This window comes from Ursus americanus, chromosome 27 (genome assembly GCF_024610735.1).
Source record: "Ursus americanus isolate L20-20 chromosome 27, mUrsAme1.1.p, whole genome shotgun sequence".
Lineage (NCBI taxonomy): Eukaryota > Metazoa > Chordata > Mammalia > Carnivora > Ursidae > Ursus > Ursus americanus.
The window spans coordinates 16,038,634-16,061,742 of NC_142153.1; the positions used below are offsets into that span (position 1 = coordinate 16,038,634).

The 23,109-nt window shown below is 39.3% G+C and overlaps 1 protein-coding gene across 1 annotated transcript; it reads right to left on the reverse strand.

Annotated features, from left to right (window-relative positions):
• Nucleotides 1-19,775, reverse strand: SARAF (store-operated calcium entry associated regulatory factor). The gene is made up of 6 exons (XM_045779269.2): nucleotides 19,503-19,775; nucleotides 11,071-11,249; nucleotides 8,560-8,977; nucleotides 6,123-6,252; nucleotides 5,342-5,490; nucleotides 1-3,266 (listed from the first exon to the last, which is right to left on the reverse strand). Exons 1-6 carry the CDS (start codon nucleotides 19,603-19,605, stop codon nucleotides 3,241-3,243), a joined length of 1,005 nt encoding a protein of 334 aa, XP_045635225.1. The 5' UTR covers nucleotides 19,606-19,775; the 3' UTR covers nucleotides 1-3,240.
• Between the last annotated feature and the right edge of the window lie 3,334 nt (nucleotides 19,776-23,109).

Here is a 23,109-nt window from a genome sequence, read left to right on the forward strand (position 1 = left end):
CAGATGTATATGGAGAGATTTATTGGAAGGAACCGGCTTACACGATTGTTAAGGGCTAGTTAAGCAAGTCCAAAGTCCATAGGGCAAACCATTAGTAAGGGCAAATGCCATTTCTTGAGTGAAGCTGCTATCCACAGGCAGAATCCTTCTTCCAGGAGATCTTAGTTCTGCTCCCAAGGCCTTTCAACTGACTGGAACAGGCCCACCCAGATCCCCAAGGATAATCTCCTTTACTTAAAATCAAGTGATTGTACATATTAACCACATCTATGAAATATCTTCACAGCAATATCTTTAAGAGTGTTTAATAATTATAACTTAACCAAGGTGACACATAAAACTGACCATTATACCTGCTAAATCAGAAACTCTGAGGGTAGGGCCAAGCAATCTGTATTTAAACCCCTCTAGTGATTCGGATGCTCCTTCAAGGTTGAGAACCACTGTTTAGAGAACAAATTAGCAGGGAGGAACAGGAGTTAGGAGTGAACCACAATGTTTTATTACAATTAGCCAGTATCTGTTGCTTACAATTAAAGAATCTTTGGAAGTTCATCATACATAAAAGGTTCTTAGTAACAAAGAACAGAAAATGACTCTACTAAATTGGGCAGAAAAAGGAATTTATTAATATTTGTATTAATTAGCTCAAAGAACCAAAGGGAAGGCTGGAAAACCAGGCTTAGAAGTGGCAGGTTTTCAGGCATGGGTATCCAGGCAGCACACAACCCAGCCAGCACATACCACAGCAGCCATCCAGTTAATGTGTCTCCCTAGGAAGGACCACCAGACACTCACCAATACCTCCGCTAAATCTTTTGACTACTCTATCACTCCTGGGAATAATCTCTTAACTGTCCTGAGGTCTTTGTGCCATTGTCTCCATAGACCTAGAGGGCACATCTGACAGAAATATTGACAGAATTAGTCACAGGACTACGCCCTAGCTGCAAGGGGCAGGAAGAAGTAATATTTGGCCTCCTTCCCTAAAGAGCTCAGAGTTGTAAGAAAGATCTACACTTAAGAAGTAGTTACAGCGAAATGTACTAAGTTCAATAATAAAAGTGTGTACAAGGTGTTATGGAAAAACAGTAGATAAACTTAAGCTAGCCTTGGAGGACAGGGATCAGAATCCAAGAGATCAAGGAGCTTCAGAGAGAAGCATTCATGAAACTACAGAAACACACCTAACTGGTTCAATTACCAGCAATCCCACCCTAACATCTGAAGTTCTGCTGAACCCTCATGTGAGTACAACTATAAAGCCCCTCTCACCTTTCCTTTCTCCTTTTCATGCCCACCCAACCAGGTCCACCAAGCTCACTTCAGGACCTACTTTCCCTTGGTGTCATCCCCTTATCAGGGGCCATCAGCACACTAATGAGACCCAGTTGTACTGTCTTTCATTCTGAGTCTTAGATTTTGAAGGTGAGACCTCAGAATCTTTTCTACAAGTAACAAGAAAATGCAAACACACAACAATAGAGAAGGAGAACCCTAGTGGAGGTTGGGGGCAGAGGATCTTTGAGCCTTATGCACCCAGTTTCTTTCCCTTCCTTCCCTCCAGGCGGTCTTTCAAAGAGCCTCAAAGAACACCTCTAGTGCTCCTGAAAGCAATCTAAAGCCACCGATTTAGTCAACTCTACAGTCATTCATTATTTTCTTAAAATTCCAATGACCGGAAATAATGCGTCCAAAAATAGAAATCGGACCTGAAACTAATGTTAACATTGTGTGGCAACTATACTTCAATTAAAAAAAAAAATCCCTTCATTAAAAAAAGAACAGCAAATTTTATATGCAGATCACTATTGCTGGCACAATCCATGGCAGTTTTAAATTAACAATTTTTTTTACATTGCTCTTCAAGTAAAACATACTCAGTTCAAGATTATCGACTCCTGTAGTAAAAAGTAAATTCAAACCCAAAACACTATAAGCAAATGGGGGGAAAGGCAATAAACTGGATTTTCTTTTATTCCCTCTCCTTTTACTAAGGAGAAATGGGGTAAGGATTTAGTGCAACATAAAAACTGTTTCCTCTGTGACATAAATTAAGATTTCTACCAAGTTTTACTGATGAGAGGAAAGGGCAGTTGTGTTCACAATATTCCTTCAACTAGTCCCTAAATTACATTTTAATATTCAAAGGTTTGTTTTTAAATGATTCCCAAAAGGCAAAAATGAGACTCTCAGGTTGCAAAGCTTAACTAAGACAGATGATGCAATCTTTGAGAGTTCAGAGGCTTGGAGATTTCTTTCTTGTTTGTTTGTAAGTCATGTTTTAGCAGAGGCTTCCTTCCACGCCATTTCTGAATTACTTTTTTGAAGGCAATTACCGAGGGACTGGTAGCTAAGGCAAGACTACCACGGGAAATTAGGGAGACAGAGCTTCTGCATGAATCCCTTGAAGGAAAAGGGTCCAAAAGTAACATCAATTTGTGTCAAGGCTGGTAGAAAGAATAAGAATGAAACCCCTTGTTTTTATTTTTCCTGTCATTTTAATGTAAGATTGGAACAGGTGGCTACACAACACTGGAGAGCCCACAGGGAAATGCATGCTTTTGCTAGTAAAACACCTTTGCTGAAGCATTTAAATTTTACTTAAGAAATGAATACCTCTGTCAATACACAAATCATTCGCAACAACTTTCTAGATACTTATTTTCCACCTTTTCCAAAAAAAGGTCATTCTCACTTAACTGAACCCCACCACCACCGAAGGATTCAAAGCTCCTGAGCTCAAAAGTGATCAGAACATACAGATAAGTATAACTGGTGATTCAAAGCTTGGTTTAAATGTTTGAAGAACAGTAAACACCACACGAATACCAAATAGATTATTATCGTTTTTATAAGGTAATGACTCATCAACTAAAGCCATGTTAAGATTGATGTTTTCGGTACCCAGTGTATAATGGTCACGAAGCCTTCATTCTTAATGATGTCATAGGTTTTAGAAATTAATACATTTTCAGCTTTCCGCAGTAATCATCACTTTCAGAAACTGTAAAACACAACTGAACATTACAGTAACATACAATTCTCTACAGAAGCATTTTCTCACAAATCAACTGTTAGTCTCAAGTAACAGAGCACAAAAAGCAATATAGGACCAAAAAAACCACACAACTTTTATATATTCCCCTTCCCCAGGTGTTAGCAGGTAGCTTTTTTTTTTTTAAGTGATGAAAACTCAGAAATTTTGCATCCAGTGTTTGACTTCAACTTTTTACTCGCTTAACGTCTTCTGGTACCACCATATCCTAAAATGAGAAGAGTAAAATTTTATTTTATTTTTTTAAAGATGTTATTTATTTACTTATTTGACGGAGAGAAAGACAGCCAGTGAGAGAGGGAACGCAAGCAGGGGGAGTGGGAGAGGAAGAAGCAGGCTCCTAGTGGAGGAGCCTGATGTGGGGCTTGATCCCAGAACGCTGGGATCATGCCCTGAGCCGAAGGGAGACGCTTAACGACTGAGCCACCCAGGCGCCCCTACATTGGTTTTTAAAAATGAGCTGGCATTGCTTATAAAACTACAACAGGAACACATTTATTGTTAACAAATGAATAAAACGACACAAGGGAAGGAGGCAAGTAGTGGGGACCGGGGCTGTGCAGACAGTGCTTCACCACCCACAACAGCCCTCCCGGTCACCCAGGCATCAAATTGACTAGACAGAGACATGCTGCTTGCCAATCACTCACAGTCAGGAAACCAAAGAACACATGTTCTATGGTGGGGCCAAAGTGGTATGGGCAATACTCAAAGTCTAAGCCAAAACGCAGAGAGGCCAATGGAGCCAGCCATGCCCTGCTACCTGTCACAACCCGAGCGGCAACAGAAATACGGTAGGGGCAAGTTTCCGGCTTTCAATGGTAAACGTCACGTAGTCGACTCCCCCTTCACCCTGCTCCACCCACGTACAGGCAAATGCACTGACAGTTTACAAGACGACAAGTGTTCCCACCTGGAAAGTCCAGTTTTTTTCAGGTTTTCCTTTAGGTTATTTGGTAATGTTTAATGATTTTCTTCATATAAGTCCCAAAGATTTCTAGTTGATATTTTTTTTTTTTTTACAATTTTTGTCTCCACTAAGAATGAGTTTTCTTATGTTATGTCCTACTAGCTATATTTTTATATATCCTCCCAATCACTACATCCCCTTTTCCTCCCAAAAAGTAACCACTACACTTTATACCTAACACCATAGGTTAGCTTTGCTTATTTTTAAACATGTATATTTATAAAATATGAATGTTGTAATCATATTTATATATATTCCTTTGTGTCTGGCTTCTTTTTTTTTCTTTTTATATTTGGTAGATCTACCCACATTATTGCATCCAGCTGTTTATTCTCTCTCCCTGTTGCACAGCATTCCACTGTATGGCCATAACTCAATGTATTCATCTCGTTTACTGCTGCTGGATACAGGGTTGTTTTGTTTTGTTTTTTTCCAGCTGAAGGCTATTAGGAATAAAGATGCCATGAACGTTCTTGTACTTATCTTCCAGTGTACAAGTGTATGCATTTCTGCTGCTATATATCTGCGAGTGAAACTGCTGGGTCTTGAACATGTTTATGCTTAATTTTAGTCGGTAATGCCAAACAGTCTTTCAAAGTGATTGTGTCAAATGATGTTCACACCAGTACTATGAGAAATTCACCCTTACACTTCAAAACATATTTAAACAAGTCTTCTATCAATATCAAGAATTAACCTCTGTTCCATGACACCCCCTGCTGAGGAGGACGACTCCAATCCACAGCAGTCCATCACTACTTCATTACCCATGTCCTCCCATCCTCTGCTCATCAGCTGGGTGTTTAAAAACAAATACTTTCTCGTTTTTTATATCTTTGCTTTTTATAAAATTTCCTCTTAACAATAGCAATAAACATGACCACCGTATTTTTGACAATTATTTACAGTATGGATTTACTGAGTTATTTACTGAGTTTTACTGAATTTTAAAAGTTCAAACATCTACCTAGAAAATTCCATTTTAGATAAGCTCAAAAGAAGCCTAGAGGTCACAGATGTAAACGTATGTGGAAACCGATGTTCAGGAAGGTTCAAAGTAAAACCCTGGTTAGTGGTAGAAGTGAGTCTAAACCAAATCCCTGTTTGATTTTTAAAGAATGTTTAGAAGTAAGAGGAAAGAATGAATCTGAACTATATTTTAATCTCAGTTAATTATGCTATTAATATTTCTGATGGGTATGCCAAAAAAATTATGATTGCTAATATAAAGTTAATAACTATTTTCTTAAGTTCCAAAACTATTTCTGTACTTCACGGCTACATAATAGGAACTTCTATGTTTTCACTCTTACCCGATGCCGTTCTGGTTCTTGTCTCTGAGCTTGAATACGCCGAATAGCTTCCTGAGGCTCCACGAAGGGGTGAGTAAGCACGGCTACTCCATGTGCTAGAGTACGAAGGAGACGGGTAGTACCACGAGTCTGAAAAGGGTGTTGCTGCTCTATTAAGACATAAAAGCGTATCACGCATTTTTCTTGTGACTTTTAAATATCCTCCTATTCCTATACTCTCGGAAAAAAATACCTTTATCGAGTGTTTTTCCGCAGTGTTCTGGTATAACATGAAATAAATACTATTTTATATTTCTGATATTGTATAGTCACTGCCATGGGGGGCAGAGTGACAGGAAGAAGAGACTCTTTCTCCCAGAATTCGCACTCAGACAAAATCTAAAATCAAACTACCAATAATATGAAGACACCCCAAAATCTGGCTCCAAGCCCTTTTCAGCCTTGCTTCTCTATCATTCTCCTACCAAACCAGACTGCTAACTGTTCCTCAAATGCCGTGTTCTTTCCTGTCTTCTCATTTTCTCAGCTGTTAAGTAAACAGCCTTTTTCCCTATCTCATGATCTCTATAAGGATGACACTGGAAGAAGAAACACAATGAAAGAAAACAACATACACAATACTGATGAAAGCCCATAGAGCAGAGAACCTGATTTAATAGGGTAAAGTCACCATAATTTATCTTCGTTAACAAAACCAAATCCAGTCAAACTGCAAACCGAACAAAGAAGCCTCTAAAGAAAAGTAGAATTAAAGGACAAGTGAGATCAATGCAAAGCCTACCTATTGCTGCCAAACAAATATCCTAATATTCCTCCAGTTCCCAAGCCAGTCCAGAACCCTGGTCCTGAACTGTCATATCCTTGCTGTCCTGTGAAAGCACTGCCAAAACCAGGAGCGGCACCATGTGGTCCTAGAAATAAAAAATGACTTATTAGGTATCCTTACTTAAATAAAACCAAAAATAACATGGCATTTCAATTATTTCATTTGTCCTGTTTATTAATAATACTCAGCCCTCGACTCATAAGCAAGTTGTATTCAAAAAGTGTATTTCAAAAAAAAAAAGGTAAGGGGCGCCTGGATGGTTCAGTTAGTTGAGTGTCCAACTCTTGATTTCGGCCCAGGTCATGATCTCAGGGTTGTGGGATCAAGCCCCACATCGAGCTCCCCACTCGGCAGGGAGTCTGCTTGAAGTTCTTTTTTTTTTTTTTATGATTTTATTTATTTATTTGACAGAGAGATACAGCTAGAGAGAGAGGGAACACAAGCACGGGGAGTGGGAGAGGAAGAAGCAGGCTCCCAGCAAAGCAGGGAGCCCGATGCGGGGCTCGATCCCAGGACCCTGGAATCATGACCCGAGCCAAAGGCAGCCGCTTAACGACTGAGCCACCCAGGTGCCCCTGCTTGAAGTTCTCTCTCCCTCTGCCCCTCTGTCCCTCTCCACCCCGCCACATGCTCTCTCTCAAATAAATAAATATTTTTTTAAAAAGTGTATTCATAAAATACTGATTTATAACTAAGGAGCACCTTTACCACAGACATGAAAAAAAAGGGATATATTTTAAAAGGGGGTAGTTCCCTCCTGTAAAGTCACATTTGCTCTCTCAGGATCAGCTACTGGAAGACGACCCCACTGGGAGTTCCTTCTTTGTATTATGAACATGTGTAAGAGCTTGTACTTGAGTGTCTAATGGAGGAATCCAAGTGGAGGCAGCAGCCAGATATTTCTATTGATTGGGAAGTCAGATCTTAAAGAGACCAAAAAGTATCTTCTGCTCAGAGGAAGTTTTTTTTAAATTAATGTATAGTATACATAAAGGAAAGGGTGCTAATCTCACATGAATAACATAATAAATTTGTCCATATGTACCCATGCATGTAACCACTACGCACATCAGTAAAACATTTCCAGCACCCCAGAAGGCTCCCTCATGAAAACTCCCAATAGACACCCACCCACGGCAGAAATAAGCGTTACCCTGACTTCTCTCACTATACTTTAGTTTTACCCATTCCTGAACTTTGTATGAGCGTAATCATACACTAGGTACTCTTCCGGGTCTGACACATCACTGTGTCTGTGAGAGTCAACCCCCATTATTGCATTTTATCAGTTTTTGGTTTTGTTTTTTTAAACTGATCTATAGTATTCCATTGCATGAAAAAAATCACAATTTGTCCCATTCTTATGTTTATGTACATGCTATTTCCAGTTTTTGACTATTATGAATAAAACTATGAAAATATTCTGTGTGTGTCTTTTTGCGTTCAAATGCATCATTTCTCTTGCGTATTTATCGAGGAATGGAACTCCTGGGTCATAGGGGAGGCAGTGATAGTCTTCAGTGCTTTCTATTTAACTCCTACCATCAAGTTGCAGTTGACTACATCCTTACCTTACTTGGTACTCTCCCTTTTCAATGTTAGCAGTTATGGTGGTTATATAGTGGTTAATAATGAACTCAGTGTGGTTTTAATTTGCATTTTCCTGAAGACTAATGATGCTAGGCACCTTTTGATATTGTTACGGGACATCTGGATATCTTCTATTATAAAATGGCTGTTCGAGTCTCTGTCCATTTTAAAAACTGGGTTGTGTGTCTTTCCTCAGGTTTGTGGGAGAGTTCTTTACATATTCTAGGGCTCACTTGGGCAGCACACACACATATTCTAGATACACACCCTGTGTTGGAAATAACATTTTACAACTATTTTCTCCCAGTCTGTGGCTTGCCTTTCCACTCTGTTAATGTTGTCTTTTGACGGCTAAACATTCTTAAATAAAGTCAAATGTATTCATCTTTTCTTTATGGCTGGAACTTTTTATATTCTAAGAAATTTTTGCCTATCACATGATCATGACAAATATTTTCCTATGTTTTCTGGAAACCTGTTTTACCTTTTATGCTGAGACCTATAGTATTTAATGAATACATTTTTGTGTATGGTATGAGACAGAGTTCAAGGTAAATGCTTATTACCAAATCTGATCAAGTTTTTCTGGTTAAGATGATTTATAATTTAATCATGCCACCTTAAAATAGTAATCACAATTACCCTTACACAGAAGAAGAGGTAAAGACGTTGAAAGAGTAAAATAGAAGACGAGAAGACAAATCTGCTTTGGTTTCCCAATCCCACCACTTTCAATTTCAGAAACCAGCACAAGATTCTCTACCTGGCATCTACCCTACTTATTGCCATTAGGGAAACGTACCTGTGAATTCAGACTTAAAGCCTGCGGGAGAGGGTCCTGCTGAGTTGGTGAATCTCTGATAACGATGGGAATTTGGAGGATACTCAGAATATGGTGGAGGAGAATCTTGACCATCACTAAGGAACAATTTATAAACTCCAAAAGCAATAGCAAGTAGTACTACGATGGTAATCAATCCACTGATGCCACTAGAATCTGGGGAGTATAGCTTGTTATAATAATCGGAGAAAGAGTTAAAGCCATGGTTTTTTCCAGACTCTCTCAATTTCTTCAGGCCAAGTTCTGTATAATCTAAGTTATACTCCAAGCCACAGGAACCTCTTAATACATACTGGTCTTCAGAGGATTCATAGCCCTCACAGCTCACCACAGTTTTTCCAAATTTGTATGCAATATCTAAATCGGTCTTACACTCCCACTGTGAAGAAAAATAGAAATAGGCTATTAGAATCAAAATATTTTTTTTCATTTAATATGTACTATTTGGGCTATCTAGCTGTCATAAAACTGCAAAATGAAGTCAGGGAATGATAAAATTCAAAAGAATGAGTACTTCTGTGTTGGAGGGAAGGTAACCTAGGGACTTCAAAGCTAGGTACTAGATACCTGAGTGTTTATTTTATTACTATTCCTTATTCCTTACATATACATGTAAGCAATTCTTTCGTACATATTAAATATTCCACAATTGTAAATGTTAAGCAAAATTTTTAAATGTCAACTTTTTGCCACTGTTGTTCAAGATGTTTTCTTTAAAAATAGAGGTTTTGGGGGGCACCGAGGTGGCAAAGTCAGTTAAGCGACCAGCTGTTGGTTTCGGCTCAGGTCATGATCTCGGGGTCATGAGATGGAGCCCCGCCACAGGCTCTGCACTCAGCACAGAATCTACCTAAGACTCTCTCTCCCTCTCTCTGACCTACCACCCATCCCCTATGACCACGTGCGCTCACTCTTTCTCTCTCTAAAATAAATAAATCATTTAAAATAAATAAAGATAAATAAAAATAGAGGGTTTTTTTTTAAGTTAAGGCTCAAAAATCAGCATCATATATGAGTATCTGGTAACTACATATAGCATCAGAGATAATATATAACCTTCTGAGAAAAACTTTTTGCACAAATTTTATAACACCATGGACTAACTTCCCAGGGTCAATCCTGTAAGTAATTCTCTTTAAAAAAAATTTTAAAGTAATCTCTACACCCAGCATGGGGCCTGAACTCACAACCCCAAAATCAAGAATTGCATGTTCCACCGACTGAACCAGCCAGGCGCCCCATTTCTTAATATTTTTTTTAAAGGTACTTAGAAAAATACAAAAAAAATTCATGCTAGCCTCAACAATTTCCATCTTAAAAAAAAAAAGTCCACTCCCCCCACCTCTCTCTCTCAAATAAATAAAATAAAATCTTTTTTAAAAAAGTCTGAGTTTAAATTCCCTCACTATATTTTGAGAAAAATAGGTAATGTGCTTCTTCAACAGCATTAAAGAGACACAAGCAAAAATAGATCTGATTTGTTCTTATGTGTTTCTGTAAGTTTTTTGGCCAATTATCTTCCTCTCCCAAATTTCAGATATGCTATTTTATTTTTTATAACAGCTTTATTGAAATATGATTCGCCTATCATACATTCACCCATTTCGATAGTTTTTAGTATATTCACAGTTCATGAAACCATCACCACAATCGATTTTAGTCTATTTTCATCACCCCAAAAAGAAATCTCATAAACATTAGCAGTCACTCACTTCCTCCCAAATTTCCCAGCCCTGGGCAATTACCAATCTGTCTCTATGGATTTCCCTATCCTGGACATTTCATATAAATGCAATCATACAATATGTGACTGGCTTCTTTAATTTAGCATAATGTTTTCACACATGTTGTAGCATTACCTGTTCTTTGTTCTTTTTTATGGTGGAATAATATTCCACTGTATAGATATACCACATTTTGTTTATTCATTCATCAATAATGGACATTTAGGATGTTTCTACTTTTTGGCTATCATGAATAATGCTGCTACTACCACTTAAGTACAAATTTTTGTGTGGACATGTATTTTTCATTCTCTTCCATACCAGCGGAATGACTGGTAGTAACTATAGTAACTCTATGCTTAACCTTTTGAGGAACTGCCAGACAGTTTACACCATTTTATATTCCGAACAGCCTATGATTCCTGAGCATGTTAACATTATTTCTCAAGGGTTGGTTGGTATTCTTTGAGGAACGACAGTAAAATGACAACCAGCAGAGATCCTCTACCCGTACAAAGTTTCGAAAATTTACTAATGTCTTAGAAGAAAATTACAGTGAATGTTTCTAGGCTTTAAAATCAGTTCATTTCTTTTGGAGGATGTTCTTCCAGAAAATGAATAACTGATTTATATTTATATATTTAACTTGAGATTTTCTATGACTTTCCCAAAAATACTGAATAATATCCCGATAAACACTGTTGAATAAAAATTCCAGTTCAACTGTCATCAACATAATGAATATTACCTGTACATCATAACCATCCCAACCTTTGTTCTGACACTGTATGACTTTTGGGGTGTAAGAATCACATCCAGCTGTGCCTCCAACACATTTCAGTTGTGGGATCGGATCCAGCCTACGAGAGGTGGTATAGCGGTCATGGTGCAGGGTAAGAGCTTTTACGTCCCGCAACAATATTCTGTCTAAAACGAGAAGAACACAGTTGAACAGATAGTAAATACATTGTCAAAGATAGGAAAGAGTCATCCTACTAAAACTCTTGTTATAGGAAATACTTTCAAAAGTAAGTGGGTGTAGAATTCTAGATTGTCACTCAAGCAAGAGGGTAGATTTTTCAGACATCTGAAAGGTCTCAAAATATTTACTTCCCAGGTATCAATTCTCAGTAAGATAATGAAGGATATTCACCAAGAGAAAAAAACAAAGCAAAGAGAAAGACATAAAAACCAGAGGTCTAAAGAAACAGTAATGGCATACAGAGGGACAAAGGGAATCCCAAGGAGAATGATAAGTGAAGACAGCAGGATGACAATCATGGGTCAGGCAGAGGGTAACAAGTCCACACTGCAAGAGTACTGCTCAAAAGGGCTACCAGCAAAATTCCCTGCTGCTACGTACCACCTTTTTTTAAACCTAAGGAAAGAATGTCCAGGTGAACCTGGCTGTGGTTTTTATCTGTATGTGTTCTGTCTTGACCTTGAGCTGATGGAAGTTCCTCCTCTTCCCCCCATGTCCTTCTACCTGGGATCAGCTGAGGACACTGATGTCACACCACAGACTCTGGCTTCATCCTATTCTTGAGTGCAACAGAGAGACTATGGTAACCTTATAAAAAAGATAAAGAGCAACCTACTTCTGACCATTTTTTTTTAAGATTTTATTTATTTATTTGACAGAGAGACAGCCAGCAAGAGAGGGAACACAAGCAAGGGGAGTGGGAGAGGAAGAAGCAGGTTCCGAGTGGAGGAGGGAGCCCGATGCGGGGCTCGATCCCAGAACGCTGGGATCACGCCCTGAGCCAAAGGCAGACGCTTAACGACTGAGCCACCCAGGTGCCCCTCTGACCATATTTCTGCCAGATGTTCGATACTGGACCACTAGAGCCTTCAACAGATGCCCTAATTATGGTGAGTCCTATTTTCCTGTCTTTCCCCAGTGATTTTCCTAGAAGGGGCACTTAAAAATCTCAGGAAACCTGAACTTTTTATACAGTGCTAAGAAAATAGCTAGTCAGTTTTTCAAAAACTTTTAGTGTTTTATCACATACATGGGTCAAAAAACTGGAGTAAAAAAATTATTCATTCAAAATTCAGCTAAGTAGCTACCTCCAGGAAAGGAAATGTGCTTAAAAAGGAACATGTAGAATTGTTCTAATGTTTTCTCTTAACTAAATGGGGCTACATTGATATTCGTTTTATTCTTCTTTAAACTATTCGTGTATGTTTTATTTATTCATCTTTATATATATTTCATGATTTTTTTTAATAGTGAAACCCACTCTTACTCAAATTTCACATTTCTGTGATAACCTAAATTAATGACCTGATAAGTACCTTTTTCTCGCTTACCCACACAGATACAGGAGTTGTTTTGGGTTTTGTTAGTTAATTGCTTTAAAAACTGAAATATACAGTCCACATTATTCTTCAAGTGGTTCTTCCACTTAATTATACATCGTGGACATTCCCTCATATTGGCAGATACAGATCGTATTTATACTTATTTACCAAAAAAAGAACTTAATAAATGCAACTAAGCTGGGATTCATCAGCCACATTCTCACCAAAATGCAATAAAACTAGAAATATAACGTAAAACATATAATAATATGTAAAATCAATAACAAAAAGACAGCTGAAAACCAGTAACAACAAAGAAAGTAAATTTGGACTACATATATCAAAATGAATTATTAAACCTAAAGTGGCATACACAGTATAATATTGGCAGAGGATTAGAAAAATGGATCATCATACACCATGTACAGAAATTAATCCATGATGGCTAAAAACTTAACATAAAGCATACAACAAATTAAAAATACTGGAAGAAAGCACAACAGAATGTTTATGATCCTGGTATGCAGAATTCTTCTTAAGACACCAAAAGAAAAAGACCAGCAAGATAAAGACTGTAATAGATCAAATTATGTTCAATCTATGAAAGTCCAGGGGCGCCTGGGTGGCACAGCGGTTAAGCGTCTGCCTTCAGCTCAAAGCGTGATCCCGGGGTTATGGGATCGAGCCCCACATCAGGCTCCTCTGCTGTGAGCCTGCTTCTTCCTCTCCCACTCCCCCTGCTTGTGTTCCCTCTCTCGCTGGCTGTCTCCATCTCTGTCGAATAAATAAATAAAATCTTTAAAAAAAAAAAAAAAAAGAAAAGAAAGTCCAGAGTCCATAATGATACTCGAAGAGAATGCCAAAAACTCATTTGTCACTAAAAGCTGCTATCTACCTCCTTACTCTGAAAATTGGTAATTAAAGATTAAAAATTAAATCTTTATTCTGACTTTCTACCAGGAAATGTAATCTGAAATAGCCTCAGGTGATAATGGAAATCTCAACTTTATTGAAGAATGACAGCTAATAAATGCAGAAGAAATGACAGAATTAGAAAAATAGATCATCATTTTATAATGCCCAAAGAAACTGATTCAGACAAGGATTCATTAGTTTTAAAATCATTAAGAGACTGGATATTGGCATGGTGCCAAGTAACATTACTCAAGTGCTTTCTGGAAAAATGTAACTTCACAAGGGTTATAAAGCCACTTTTAATCTACCAGTTAATCTTAGTATCAATAATGGTAGAACAAATTGATATTACACCATCTACTATGATGTAACCCCTAAAAGTATTTAACATGAATTTTATCAATCCTTTGGACTTAACATCCAGTCTCCGAGAAAAACAGGGAAGAAAAAAAGCAAGCTAAAACAGAACCCAGAAGGTAGGATACTCTGAAGGACAATGGGCCCAATTCCTTCAGCAAAGCCGTAGCATAAAAAAAGGACTGTTTGTTCTACATTTAAGAAGCCTTAAGGGAGAATACAATCTGATGGGATGCACAGACCTGGACTGGGTCTGGTTTTGGACCAACTATTTTAGACGTTTCAGGCACAACTGTGATATCTGGATATGGAATGGGTAATTAGTTGATATTAAGAAATTAAGATTAATTTTGTCAGGGGTCATGTTATTTTTACCTTGTGGGGGAAAAGTTCCTTTTTAAAAAGGGGGTGGGGCATACTGAAGAATTTAGTGAGAGCCTGTCATGATGCCTAAAATTCCATTGACATATTTCAACCTTAATACAGTTGAAAGAAAACAGGAATATATAAAGACTGACAACTTTCCACCAAAATTTAAAATATCTTTCCTCTGGTAGACTGACTAGAATGATTTAGGATCCAGTAATTCTACTAAAATGAGTATTTGGCTTTCCCAGTATTTACACAGAGGTAGACAAGGAGAAGAAGGCAGACAAGGGCTTCTGAGTAATCCTCCAGTAGTATTTGTCACACTTGGTACAAACAGAAGAAATAACATTTTATTTTGAGTTTCTGGACCTACAAAATCCATGAGATCCTCCCAAAAGACAACCATGGTATAATAAGAAAATTTTAAAAAACAGCTAAATGTTTTATCAGTTACCAAAGGTCAACAGTTTTTTCTATACCTGTAATATCCAATTAAAAATGAAAATAGGAGGGGCGCCTGGGTGGCGCAGCCGTTAAGCGTCTGCCTTCGGCTCAGGGCGTGATCCTGGCGTTCCCGGATCGAGCCCCACATCAGGCTCCTCTGCTATGAGCCTGCTTCTTCCTCTCCCACTCCCCCTGCTTGTGTTCCCTCTCTCGCTGGCTGTCTCTCTCTCTCTCTGTCAAATAAATAAATAAAATCTTAAAAAAAAAAAAAGATAGCATGGAATTAGAACAGAAATAGGCAAAGGAGAGGGGATGGAGTAATTGGGTGATGGGCATTAAGGAGGTCACTTAATATAATGAGCACTGGATGTTATATGCAACTGATGAATCACTAAATTTTACCCCTGAAGCTAATAATACACTATATGTTAACTAACTTGAATTTAAGTTTAAAAAAAAAAAAAAGAAAAGAAACAGGCAAGGGAACTATAAAACAGAAGAAAGCCCAGAAATAAGTCCAGATATACGTGGGAATCCAATAGAAGATAAAGTGGACTTTTGGGGGCACGTGGGTGGCCCAATCAGATGAGCATCCAACTTAATTTCAGCTTAAGTCATGATCTCTGGGTGGTGGGATCAAGCCCCACACCAGGCTCCAAGGGGGGCTCCATGCTCAGCTGGCGTCAGCTTGAGATTCTCTCTCTCCCTCTCCCTCTACCCCTGCCCCTGCTCCAGCGCATGTGCACACACGCTGTCTCTCAAATAAGTAAAAAAAATTTAAAAGATAAAATGGACTTTTCAATTCCGCAGAAAAAGAGTGCCTTCTTTAATAAATGACACCAACATAACTGACTATGCAGCTAGAAGAATATACACCTACAGCAATATAAAAACTTAATTCCACATGGGCTCAAGGGCTAAAATTTCTAAGAACTATATTAAAATAGGGGCGCCTGGGTGGCAAAGCGGTTAAGCGTCTGCCTTCGGCTCAGGGCGTGATCCCGGTGTTATGGGATCGAGCCCCACATCAGGCTCCTCCGCTATGAGCCTGCTTCTTCCTCTCCCACTCCCCCTGCTTGTGTTCCCTCTCTCGCTGGCTGTCTCTGTCTCTGTCGAAAAAATAAATAAAATCTTTAAAAAAAAAAAAAGAACTATATTAAAATAAAATATGCTATATTAACCCCAAACTACCACCTCATACGTAAAAAACTGTCACAATAAAAACATTGAAAGGTTTAAAGTCATAAGGTATTATTAAACTAAATAACAGGAATGACAGTAACTTGAAATTATTGTAGCAGGGTTGAGATAATGCAAAGAACACTGAACTAAATTCCTATCACCAACTTGCTGTATGACTTTGGCCAAGTCAATTAATCTGCATAGAAGTTTCCTCACTTGTAAAATTAAGAAGATAATATCAACTTTAAAAACGGTCATGAAGCTTTATCAACCTTAAATTGGGTTGTGAAGCTTAGATATGATTTACTAGAATTGTCCTGCAGAGTACTTGACACATAATAAATGATCAAGTAAAATAAATATTACTGAGAATGTTGAAGGAGCTATATACACATTGGGTTTCATTACCATAACCCTACAGCATCTTTCTTCCCTCCATCTCCTAAAGATCACTATGTTTTGTGGCCTTAAAAATTCCTATGTTGAAGCCCTAATCCCAATCTCAGTATATTTGGAGGCAAGGACTTTGGGAAGTAATTAGTTTTAGATGAGGACTTGAGGATGAAGCCCCCATGAAAGCATTAGACACTTATAAGAAGAGGAAAAGACCAGAGCCTTCTCTTTCTCTGCCATGTGAGGACATAACAACAAGACAGTCATCTACAAACCAAGAAGAGGATCCTCACCTGTAAACAAGGAAGAAGGTCCTTACCAGACACCAAACATGCTAGCACCCTGATCTTGAACTTTCCAGCCTCCGGAATATGAGAAATAAATGCTTGTTGTTTAAGCCAAGCAATCACGGTATTTTGTTACAGCAGCCGAAAGTGAGACGAGGCCTAAGAAAAAAGTGCTCATACCCATCCTCCACTAGTTTCATCAGTCAAGGGTCACAGGGAGGTCCCGCAAGTCCAGACTCACCAATCGAAATCCACTTACAGGTTTCAAACTTAAGATGAACAAAAGCAAACATACTTCTCCCACAGTCTTCCGTATCTCAGGTAATGGTAACTCCACACTTCTAGTCACTCAGGCCAAAAACCTTAATCACCTTTGTCCTCTCCCCTCACCACTACATCTAACGCATCAAAACATCATGTCTGCTCCACCTTCTGAACAGCTGAGAATCCAATCACTCTCACCAATTCCACTGCTTCTCCCCTGGGCACACCATCCCTACTCTTGGAACTCACTGTACCAGCAGCCTCTTCACTGGCCTCCCAGCTTCCCCGGACCTCCTACAGTCTGTTCTCCACAGACAGGACAGAATGAGCCTTTATTTTTTTTTTTTTAAAGATTTTATTTATTTATTTGACAGAGAGAGAGACAGCCAGCGAGAGAGGGAACACAAGCAGGGGGAGTGGGAGAGGAAGCAGGCTTATAGCGGAAGAGCCTGATGTGGGGCTCGATCCCAGAACGCCAGGATCACGCCCTGAGCCGAAGGCAGACGCTTAACTGCTGTGCCACCCAGGCACCCCCAGAATGAGCCTTTAAAATACAAGTCACAGCAGATCATTTACCCCTCATCTCCCTTCAGGTTTCTGACCAAATATCACCTTAACAGTGACTTCCTCCCTGACCAATGTATATTTTGAAAGTCCCGCTTCTGCCTGCATACCCTGTCTTCCTTCCCGTGCCTATACCACTTTTCACGATATGACATGCTACTTACCAACTTGTGCATTGTCTATTTCTCCTCAATAGCTGTAAACTTTCTGAGGGCAAGATGCTCAGTTTTGTTCGCTGCTATATTCCCAACACCCAGAAAAGTGACTTAAATATAAAATAATTCCATAAAGAATTTTAAAAAGTCAGGTAATCTCTTCAGAACTGGTACAATTTTTTTCCAAATTATTGTTCTAGGTTAGCTAAAGACAAGTAAGTACATCCAAAGTAAAAAAAAAAAAAAAAAAAGTAGTGATTACTGTTTTATTATAAGGCTTGATAAAACTTAACCCAATAAAATACTTTCATAGAACAGTTCCTCAAAGTAAATTTAAGATAAGGTAGAATTTATAAAAATCAATTGTGTTTACTCTGCAAAATATTTTGGTGCTTTTTGTTCCAAAACAAGAGTTTATGCAGTAGATAGACTAAGAGCTACCAAGAAGCGGTTCACCACTTATTTATATTTGGTTCCTTTTTTTTTAATTCCCCTGACTACATCTGTAAACTTCCTTTTTTTTACTTAAGAATTGAGGGTTCGGGTCGCCTGGGTCTCTCAGTTGGTTAAGCATAGGAGGACTCTTAATTTCCGCTCAGGTCACGATCTCATGGTGGTGGGACAGAGCCTCAGGCTGGGCTCCCCGCTCAGCAGGAGTCCGCTTGAGATTCTCTCCCTCTCTCTCCCTCCGCTCCTCCCCCTGCACATGCATTCACCCTAGCGTGCGCGCGCACACACACACACACACACACACACTCGAATAAATAAATCTTCAAAAAAAATTAAAAAATTGATGGTTCAACTAATGTTTCAATCCAGTTTTTAAATTACAAATCTGATCAAAGCATCCTCTTTATATACAACTTTCTAGGAATACATAAATAAATGGACATTTAAATTCAACCTGGCTTTTATTACTAATAAAACATCCACACCAAATGAGTTACTCAGAATCAAGTATTTGCAAACAGCACCTTCTCCCTCATTTCAGCAGTTAGGAATAAAATAGGATATTACAGTAAATCTGTTGCTTAAGAAACATGGGCATTTCCTATCACCCAAGTCACAAATGCAATATTGATACTTCTCATGCCTTAACATCTTCATTCTCCAAACAAAAAATATTTTAACTATTTAAAAGTCATTTTTTCTGTCATTCCAATTTAACAACATGCATCAATAAATGGAAACCTGTATGTTTGTGTATATATACATATATTAATTACACGGAATGTTATTTATCCCATAAAAATTCTTTAGGGAGTTCTAATAAGATAGTAATAAAATCTTTTCTCCAGAAATCACTTATTATGTACCATCGCACACAAAAAATAATAAATTGTTTTTTAAATTCTAGTGTACGGTGAAAAACGACGAGAAAAGCTGACATAATGAGATGAACTTCACTGTAGTGGTCAGAATAAGAAGCATGGGTTCTACTCAGATAAGTAGTACAGTCCACGACTCTGCTAACCTACCTGAAGGGTTTACGTCCCTGTCCACTAAGGGTGACTCACAGACTGCAGGTACTGTGGCAACTGTCAGCCATAGCAACAGGCAGCCATGACAACAGGCAGCGAAGATGACATCAGACAGTCATGACAACAAAGCAAGAGGAGCAGGTGAGAGTCGAGCTTTCCAGCTATTCTTAGGGATGAGGATTGTAGTCCGAGAAAGAAAAAGGCAGACAAATTCTGGGAGTCCGGGGAAGGGAGAAAGGGGACCGTAAGAATACAGAATCGTCCCGCCCCACCGACTCCCTAACAGTCCCCACTTGTCCCGTAGGACGTCTGGGAAGAGCAAAAGGGACAGGTAGGGTGCAGGTGAATAAGGAAGAAGATGGAAATGAGAAATCAGGGCTAAAGGCCCAAGCGGAGGCGAACGGAACTGTCGCCCGCTAGGCCTCTGAGCGCTAGCTGAAAGGGCCGGATGACGACAGCACTCACCAGGGTCTTGCCACCCAAGGGCAGGGCCCGCGATCAGCAGAAGCAAAAGGAAGCTGAGAAGGGGGCAGCGTCCAGCAGCTTCCGACCCACCCGGGGCGGCCATGGCTTCGGGTGAAGGGAGCCGGCGGCTGCCAGGCGCCAGAGGGCCGGAACCCTGTTGCGGAAGTCGGTCCGCGCGCCGCGGCACCGCAACGCCAGCAGCTCGAGCCGTGGGGAAGAGAAGTCCGTCCGCAGAGCTGCAGCGAAGGTCCGAGCGCGAGTGTTACGTCAATGCCACTGCGCCGCTCGGGAGATCACTAGTGGACGCTGCAAGCCCCGCCCCTGGGGCTTAGAGCGGCTGGGGGTGGAGCCAAGGGCAGGACGCTTCCGCTGGGGGCGGATCCGTGAGCGGGGCGCCCGGCGCTGGGGGTGGGACCGACATGACGCAACCTTGTTGCGTTTGGTCTGCGGCTCGGAAAGATTCCGAGCGAAGGTGCAGGGGTGAGAGAGATTGAAACCAACGTAAAATCTAAGAAACGTAGTTAGGTTATGTATTTCTGAAACCTCCATAACCTCCCTGAGGGAAGTTACTGTTTGTTATAAAACTATGTGTCTTCAGCACCTAACATAGAGCCTGTCACATTATTCGTGTTCCACTGTTTGCTAAGATTCGGCTGAAAGGTAGCAAGGGAATTAATACGTTGTCTGGATTCAGAAGTTCAGAACCTTTGCATATTTCCTTGTACGTGGAGGCAGTAAAAACTTACAAAATATCAGAAGAAACTACCTCCTAAAGAACCAGTCAGAGAAAACAGTTCTAAGAGTGCAGGAGCATTATCTTTGAGGTCTGACGGCCCAGGATTCCTCTCGTTCATTCGTTCAACAAATGCAGGTTGAATGCCTGATACGTGCCAGGCACTGTTTTAGGCATGGAAGATACAGACAAATTCCCAGTACTCGTGGACCTTACACTGAAGTGGGATAAGAAAAGCAACATTAAATAATTAGTAAACAAAAATAATAGGGAGTGATAAATGCATTGATGAAAGTAAAACAGGATGTAACAAAAGAGACTGGGAGGCAACTTTGGGGAGGCATTTCCTTGCTGAGGAAGTGGTTTTGAACTTTGAGACCTGAATGAGAAAGAACAAGCCATACAAAAGTCAGGGGAAGATCCTTCACAGCTTGGAGAACAGTGGGTGCACATACCCTAGCCATGTGTTTCGGGGACCAGTCATTCATCAATTCAGCCAACAACTTTATATATTGAGCATCCACCAGTACCTAACAGTACCTGCCAGGCACTGTTCTAGGCACCTGGGATACAGTAGTGAATAAAACAAAATTCAGGGGGTGGGAGAGGCAAACATGTCCAATATAACTGAACCAAAGTAAATTAGGGGAAGAGCAGAACAAGAGGAAGCTGAGCAGTGGGGGCTTGGAATGACCAAGCAAGATTGGAAGAAAGATAATAGAAAATTCTGTTCTCAACGTGTTAAGTTTGCTGTGACTCTTAAGCCTCCAGATAGACACGTCAAGCAGACACTTGGATATACAAGTCTGCATTTCAAAGCTAAGGTAAACTTGGTAGTTATGTTATCAAAATGAAGGTGGTATTTAATGCCACAAAAAAAGGTACAATGCATAGGAAGAGAATTTAGATATTGGCATAGAAGGAGGCCCAGGACTAAACTAAGAGAACACTATATTTTGAATTCTGGCAGAAGAAGATCCTAGAAAGAGTCTGAAAAGTAACCTCTGGCGAGGTATGAGAAAAGCAGGAAGGAAGTTGTATGGTAGTTGAGAGAAAGAGAATGGTCAGCTGTGTCCACTGTTGTTGAAAGGTTGAATCCAAAAGCCACCTTTGGATTTTGCAATGTAGAGGTCATTAATTACCTTAACAAGAGAATTGCTGTTATTTGAGATCACATCATTTGGCATGTACAGTTTTAGTGGTGAATAAAACACTGAAGGCTATACTAACTTACATCCTGGTGGGAGAGACAGCCAACAAATAATATAGTTCAGATAAATAATAAGCACATTCAAGAACAAAACAGAGTAATACACACACACACACACACACACACACACACACACACAAAACCAGATTCTTAAATACAGAGAACACACTGATAGTTGCCGGAGGGGAGGTGACTGGGGGGATGGGTGAAATAAAAGGGATTAAGAAGTTTCCAGCTATAAAATAAATAAGTCACAGAGATGAAAAGTACAGCATAGGGAATATAGTCAATAATATTGTAATAATGTTTGGTGGCAGAGAGTCACTACACTTATCATGGTGAGCACTGACTATAGAATCGTTGAATCAATATGTTGTATGTCTGAAACTAATACAACACTGTATGTTAATTATATTTCAATTTTTAAAGATTTCATTTACTTATGAGAAAGAGAGCCTGCGATGGTGGTGGGGGGTGGGGAGAAGCAGAGGGAGAGCCCACACAGGGCTCTATCCAAGGACCCTGAGATCATGACCTGAGCCGAAACCAAGAGTGGGTCACTTAACTGACTGAGCCGCCCAGGTGCCCCTATACTTCAATTTTCAAAAAAAAAGAAGAAAACAGCATAATATAAAGTGAAGTGCTGTAGTAAATGGTATGTCCAGGAAGGGTTCTGAGAAGCTACCATTTAAGCTGAGATCTAAATAATAAGACACAGCTGCTTTAATCACCTTTGAGACACATCAGTAGGAATGTGTGGACGTGATTTGGTTCCTGATTCAAATAAACTGGAAAATAAATGACATTTATGAGACAATTGGAAATTTGAACACTGACTAAATTTTTGATGTTAAAGAATTGTTTTTTAGGTTTCATAAATGTACTATGGTTATGTTATTTTTAATGGCTCTTTTAGAAACACACTAAAATATTAGAGATGAAATTATATCTTGAATTTCCTTCAAAATAATTTGGGGAAAAATAATATGGGAGGTAGGGGAAAGAGGATGATGGGAAGTATAGACAAAACAACATTGAACATGTGTTAAGTTTTGAAGGCAGTTGATGGCACATGGGAATTCATTATACTATCCTGACTCCTTTTTATATATTTAATCTTTCCATAATAACTTTTTTTTAAAACTAAAACTAAAAGCTTCCCTGAAGTTTCTCTGACTTGATCTGTAAGAGTTAGTAATTCCAAACTTACAGAGTTGTGGAGAGGATGAAAACAGATGTTTAAAGCACCAAAACATACCAGCTGCTCAATAAACAACAGCTTTCTTCCTCTCACCCCCATCCCCATCTTTGTGAGTTAACTTTGGAGGATAAGAAGCTATCTGAATAAGTTTTGAAGCTATGTAAGGTAACACTAACTATTTTGTAAGAATAGAGAACGTTTAAAGGATTTAACAATGTTTAGGATTCACTTAGCAAACTAATGAAGGAAATTCCTGACATTCTACCTTTTTCAGACAATAATTTTCAAGCTTTCGTTTGCATAGGAAGTCTTCAGGGTGCTTGATAAAATTTCAGATTCCTGGGCTCTTCTCACAAAAGTTCTGATTCAGAACTTCTGGGTCTGGAGTGGGACACAGGAATTTGTATTTTTAGGAAGCATCCCAAAGAATTCTGTCGTAGGTAGTTGAAATACATTTGGAAAC

Excerpts from the sequence above, each read along its gene's own strand:
- SARAF (XM_045779269.2), bottom strand. The coding sequence starts at position 19,605 with ATGGCCGCCCCGGGTGGGTCGGAAGCTGCTGGACGCTGCCCCCTTCTC. Across the intron at positions 6,253-8,559 it reads CTTTAAGTCTGAATTCACAG|GACCACATGGTGCCGCTCCT; the intron begins GTACGTTTCCCT and ends TTTTATTTCTAG. Across the intron at positions 3,267-5,341 it reads AAGAACCAGAACGGCATCGG|GATATGGTGGTACCAGAAGA; the intron begins GTAAGAGTGAAA and ends TTCTCATTTTAG.